Here is a 6,001-nt window from a genome sequence, read left to right as displayed (position 1 = left end):
ACCCACATCATTCTACAAACTGGGTGAAAGTGCATAGGAGTTAACATCTCCATCCTCTCCTACCCCTTTGGCTCCATCCCCTGGGCAGCCTTTAATGGCTGAGAAGTACAAGGGCATAAATTCCCAGCTGCCTCATGCTGTGGCTGGGATAATTCTGAGGCGGATCATTAATACTGGTAGGATTAAATTCCAGATGCTTCTGGTGGTAGATGGCCTAATAATGACCCCATTTTTTAAATAAATTTATTTTTTATTGGTGTTCAATTTACCAACATACAGAATAACACCCAGTGCTCATCCCGTCAAGTGCCCCCCTCAGTGCCCGTTACCCATTCACCCCCACCCCCCGCCCTCCTCCCCCTCCACCTCCCCTAGTTCATTTCCCAGAGTTAGGAGTCTTTATGTTCTGTCTCCCTTTCTGATATTTCCCACACATTTCTTCTCCCTTCCCTTATATTCCCTTTCACTATTATTTATATTCCCCAAATGAATGAGACCATCTAATGTTTGTCCTTCTCCAATTGACTTACTTCACTCAGCATAATACCCTCCAGTTCCATCCACGTTGAAGCAAATGGTGGGTATTTGTCGTTTCTAATGGCTGAGTAATATTCCATTGTATACATAAACCACATCTTCTTTATCCATTCATCTTTCCATGAACACTGAGGCTCCTTCCACAGTTTGGCTATTGTATAATGACCCCATTGATGGGCTGTCTTCTCTTCCCTGTATCACTACTTCACTGTCTTATCCATGTCCATGCACCCAAATAAACTACATGTACTCCAATCCTTGTCCCAGGGCTAGCTTCTGGGAAAGTCTAATCCCTAGAAACTTGAAAGAGATTGATTTGAGGATCTGAGTTTTAAGATACTTCCCCCTCAGTCCCCTTTGAGTTAAAGCACAGTTTCTAAAGCTAACATCTGGCACAAAAAGTTTTTCACAAAGATGGATGGGTAATAAAAAAAAAGCATTAAAGGCAAGTTATCGTGATCTCTCTTACATTACTGAAAGACAATACTGAAGAGATGGAGAAATTATAGGAAGAAGAAGTATTGAGTTAAAATATCAAGATATTTGGGAGTGCCTGGCTGGCTTGGTCAGGGTTGTGGGTTTGAGCCCCACATTGGGTGTAGAGGTCACTTATATATAAAATCTTTTTTAAAAATAGATATTTGTATAAGTTGCACCTGAAAAAAAAAATAAGTGGCTTTCCAGGTCCTTCTCCCTGTACCAATATCTGCAGCTAACATTTGTTCTTATCAGGCCCCTTATCTCAGCAAGAAACTGTTCTATGAGCCAGGAATATGGCATTGAAGAAGACAATATCTTTGCTTTCATGGAACACATGCTCTAGCAAACGGACACAGACAACAAACATAATAAATAACCACAAAAAATATCAGAGAGTGATAAATTATTTGCAGAGAATTAAAATTGGGTGAAATGAATGTAAGGGCTGGTGGTGTGGCTGCTTTAGATTTGATAGTCTGGTAGGTTTGATTATTGCTCTGAAAATATCCCCTCCCTGGGAAGAGTACTTTCTCCCCATTGATGTTGGCCATGTGAATTGATCCAGACCAAAAGGAGGGGCAGTGTGTGAGCTCAGAGTTGGGGCCTTAGAGGCTTGAGGGTTTCTGATTGCTCACCTGGGAGGCAATCAGGACCCTAGGCTGAGACAGAGCACAGACCTGCCCCAATCATCCCACAGGCCTGTGAATCAGAGATTCCTGCTTGTTGTGTCAAGCTGCTGAATTTTGAGGTGCTTTGTTAAAAAAATATTATTATAGTAACAGTCAATTGATCCCTAGAGTCAGAAAAGTCTCTCTGAGGAGGTAATTTTCTTTAATAATTATTCTGAGAGAGAGAGATAAGGCACACACAAGTTGTGGGAGGGGCAGAGGGAGAGGGAGAGAGAGAGAGTCTCCAGCAGTCTCTGCGCTGAGTGAGGAGTTGATATTGAAGCTGAGACCTGAATGGCAAGAGGCCAGTCCTGTGATGACCCTTCCATGCAGAGAGAGCATCTAACATGAGTAAAAAGATGCAAAGGTGGACAGTGGCTTGGCATGTTCAGAGAACGGAAAAGCAACGTGTGAGGCTGGGCCATGCAAGCAGCTGAGTGAGAGTGCTGCATGAGCTGAAAATGAAGAGAAGCAAGCAGAGGCCAGTGAGCAGAGGGATTCAGTGCAGACAAGAATAAGGAATTTGGTTTTCATTGGAAGTGAAGAGGAAAACCCCTGGATGATTTTAAGCTACATAGTAACATAATCACATTGATTTTTAAAAGAGTGCTCTGGCTGCTGTGCGCAGAACTGATAAGACAAGGGCCGTGCATACTTTTCGGCGAAATTAGAATGCAGACTCAGAATCTCCCTCAACACAGAGTTCCCAAACTACTACAGAGAGGTAAAATCTATATGCCAATTTAAATTTGGTCGGTGACAGACATCTAGATAAAATATATACAAAAAAGAGCGTAGGTGCTATTTCATGCATATGTAACAAACCACCCCAAAACTCAATGACTTAAAAAAACAACAATCATGTATTTATTCCCAGATCTGCAATTTGGACAAGGCCCAGCAGGGACACCTCACCTCTGTTCCATGTGGAATCAGCTGGGGAGGCTCCTTTGGGGGTTGCGGGATCCATTTTCAAGATGGCCGCATTCAGAGAGCTGGCAAGTTGGGGCTAACTATTGGTCAGGGGCCTTTGCGGTCCTCCTTATAGGACTCTCCACCTGGCCACATGGACTTTCTCACAGCTCGGTGGCTGGGTGCTAAGAGCAAGCATTAGGAAGAGGACGAGCCCCAGTGTGGGCTTATCAAGACTCTACTTGCATCACACTTGCTAGTTCCCCATTGGCTACAGCTAGTCACATGGCCAAGCCTAGAGTCAGAGTTCGGGGTGGAGAATACCCAAGGGTAGGAACACAGGGAACCATGGTTTGCACCAATGAGCTGGGTGATGCCGGCGTGCACCTGGTGCTCCAGGGCCTGCAGAGCCCCACCTGCAAGATCCAGAAGCTCAGCCTCCAGAACTGCTGCCTGACGAAGACTGGCTGCGGGGTCCTGCCCGCCGTGCTGCGCTCCATGCCCACCCTGCGGGAGCTGCACCTCAGTGACAACCCGCTGGAGGACGCAGGCCTGCAGCTGCTGTGCGAAGGGCTCCTGGACCCCCAGTGCCACCTGGAGAAGCTCCAGCTGGAGTATTGCAACCCGACGGCCGCCAGCTGCGAGTGCCTGGCCTCGGCGCTCAGGACCAAGCAGCACTTCAAGGAGCTGGCGGTGAGCAACAACGAGATCGGTGAGGCCGCGTGCGGGTGCTGTGCCGGGGCCTGGTGGAGTCAGCCTGTCGGCTGGAGACGCTCAAGCTGGAGAACTGTGGCCTGACGCCGGCCAGCTGCGAGGACCTGCGCGCTGTGGTGGCCTCCAAGACCTCGCTGCGGGAGCTGGACCTGGGCGACAATAAGCTGGGTGACCAGGGCATCGCGGTGCTGTGCCCCAGCCTGCTGCACCCCAGCTGCCAGATCAGGGTCCCGTGGCTCTGGGAGTGTGACGTCACCGCCACGGGCTGCAGGGACCTGTGCCGCGTGGTCAGCGCCAAGGAGAGCCTGGAGGAGCTGAGCCTGGTGTGCAACGCGTTGGGGGACGAGGGCGCGCGGCTGCTGTGCGAGAACCTGCTGGAGCCCCGCAGCCGGCTGCAGTCCCTGTGGGTGAAGTCCTGCAACTTCACGGCCGCGTGCTGCCACCACTTCGGCACGATGCTGACCCAGAACAAGCACCTGGTGGAGCTGCAGCTGAGCAACAACAAGCTGGGGGACTCCGGCGTCCGGGAGCTGTGCCAGGCTTTGCAGTTTGTTGAGGGTCAATGATGTCACAATACAAAAGTCAGGTCAAACCAAACTTTAAGTGAACTTTTAAAAGAAACCCGCTGATTTAAGACCTGCTCTAATAGTCAAAGGGTAGGTTTGTGTACTCAAAATGGTTCATTTTTCAGAATCTCTTAGTTTTAAATAACTGCCTAGACCTTTTTTTAGCACCTATGACATCCACCTTTTTAAAATGTATTTCATTCATGGTTATAAATATATAAAAATGTAAATACTTAACATGATATAAAAGGATAACAGGTCATAACAGGGGTTGTTGATTTTCAAAAAGTTACAAAGCATGAGGGACCAAGACAAAAAACAAAACCAAAACAAAAGACATAATTCTTTTTAAAAAAAAAAAAGATTTTATTTATTTATTCATAGACACATAGAGAGAGAGAGGCAGAGACACAGAGAGAGAAGCAGGCTCCATGCAGGGAGCCCGATGTGGGACTGGATCCCGGGTCTCCAGGATCACACCCCAGGCTGCAGGCGGCACCAAACCGCTGCACCACCAGAGCTGCCCAAAAGACATAATTCTTAACAGGGTTCCAAGGCACAATATCAGACAATGGTGGGATTTTTCCTTCTTTTCTCCTGCAAATCTCACATTTCAGGAAATGCAGACTAGATACCAACCCCAGCTTGCCTCTGCAAGCTTGTAATGTGATCCTTTGTGGCATTAAAAGGGGACATATTTGTCCCCCTTCCTTCCCTTCTGTGCTCTCTCTGCACATCTGCCTCTTCTGTCGCCACAGCTTTGCCCATATCCGATGCAGCTCCGTTCACCTGCCAGAACCATGCTGGCACATTGAAGATGAATAGCAGCTAGTGCATTCCATTTTCAGCACCTGGATGACCAGGGGTTTGGCTTTAATCTTGCATGGCATCGTGTATTTCTATTGATTCTGAGTAGACAAAGAGGGAGCTTCTCTGTAATTGTGCCCTGCCACTATTGTGACCATGAGCTGTTAACAGGAGATAAGAGAAGCAAAGGCTGGCCAACCCCATGTGGTGATTCAAACCCCATTGTAGCTCTTATATTCTCCCTGGTAGAGAGTAAAGTTGGGACAGTTAAAATTGATTTTCTCTGACTTAATTGACTATGGGTGAGGACATATTCCATCAATATTTCTTCAATATTCCTTGAAGAAAATAAGTGAGAACACTTGCAGAGAAAGCAAGTTAGATTGGGGTCCCATAAGTCTGATACCTTGAATTTATTTTGTCTTTTTAAAAATCAAACTATAATCTACATATCAGAGAAGCGCAGAGTTTAAATATATAGCTTGATGAGCTGTAACACCGTTGTAACTACCATCCCAATCATGAGTATTTCCATCATCCTAGAAACTTCCCTTACATTCCTTTCTAGTCCATTCCCCTGCCAGAGGCAACCACTTTCTAACTTTTACAGCCATAGCTTACTTTGGCCTGTTGTTGAACTTCATATAAGTGGAAATACATAGTATTTTGTGTGTCTTAGATTTCTTTTGCTCCACACAACGTATTTGAGATTCATACATGTTGTTGTGTGTATCTGTGACTCATTCCTTTTTGTTGTTCAGTATGATCTAATTGTATGAATATTCCACGGTTTACTTATCCATTCACCTACTGATGGCCATTTATTTGGGTTATTTGCAGGGTGGGGATATTATGCACGAAGTTGCCATGAACAAATCTGTTACAGTCCCTTTAGTGGACATGTGGTCTATTTCACATCCTACATACTTAGATGTAGAATTTCTGAGACACAGGATAGGTCCACGTTTGACTTTGTAAGGAACTGCCATACTATTTTCCAAAGAGGTTATACCATTTTATATGCTCACCACTTCCTCACTGATACTTGGCATTGTGTTTTAACTATTCTAAAGCTAAAATAGTATCTCATCGATGCCACACTGAACCATTACCTTCAAAATCAGGGAGCCAAAAAGTTGGAAGTGAAAAAATATCACACTAGATCCTTCCTGTTCAACCTGGATATGGGCCCAGACCTGTAGCTACACTCAACTTCCCCTTGCTCTGGGTCAGTGTGGACTTGACATTCCATAATAAAGGGCTTTGAAAAGTTGATATGCTACCATATTCAGTAGAACTGACATATCATCCATCTTT

The 6,001-nt window shown here is 45.8% G+C and overlaps 1 protein-coding gene across 1 annotated transcript; it reads left to right on the top strand.

The window, feature by feature from the left end:
- Positions 1-2,882: 2,882 nt before the first annotated feature.
- Positions 2,883-3,877, top strand: LOC129517860 (ribonuclease inhibitor-like). Its single transcript, XM_055338000.1, is given in 2 exon segments — positions 2,883-3,315; positions 3,318-3,877. Coding segments are annotated over 2 exon segments (993 nt in total).
- Positions 3,878-6,001: the final 2,124 nt, after the last annotated feature.

Source organism: Nyctereutes procyonoides, unplaced genomic scaffold (genome assembly GCF_905146905.1).
Source record: "Nyctereutes procyonoides isolate TBG_1078 unplaced genomic scaffold, NYPRO_anot_genome, whole genome shotgun sequence".
Classification (NCBI taxonomy): Eukaryota; Metazoa; Chordata; class Mammalia; order Carnivora; family Canidae; genus Nyctereutes; species Nyctereutes procyonoides.
The sequence above is the reverse complement of the archived record's forward strand: the minus strand, read 5'-3'. Positions and strand labels throughout refer to the sequence as shown.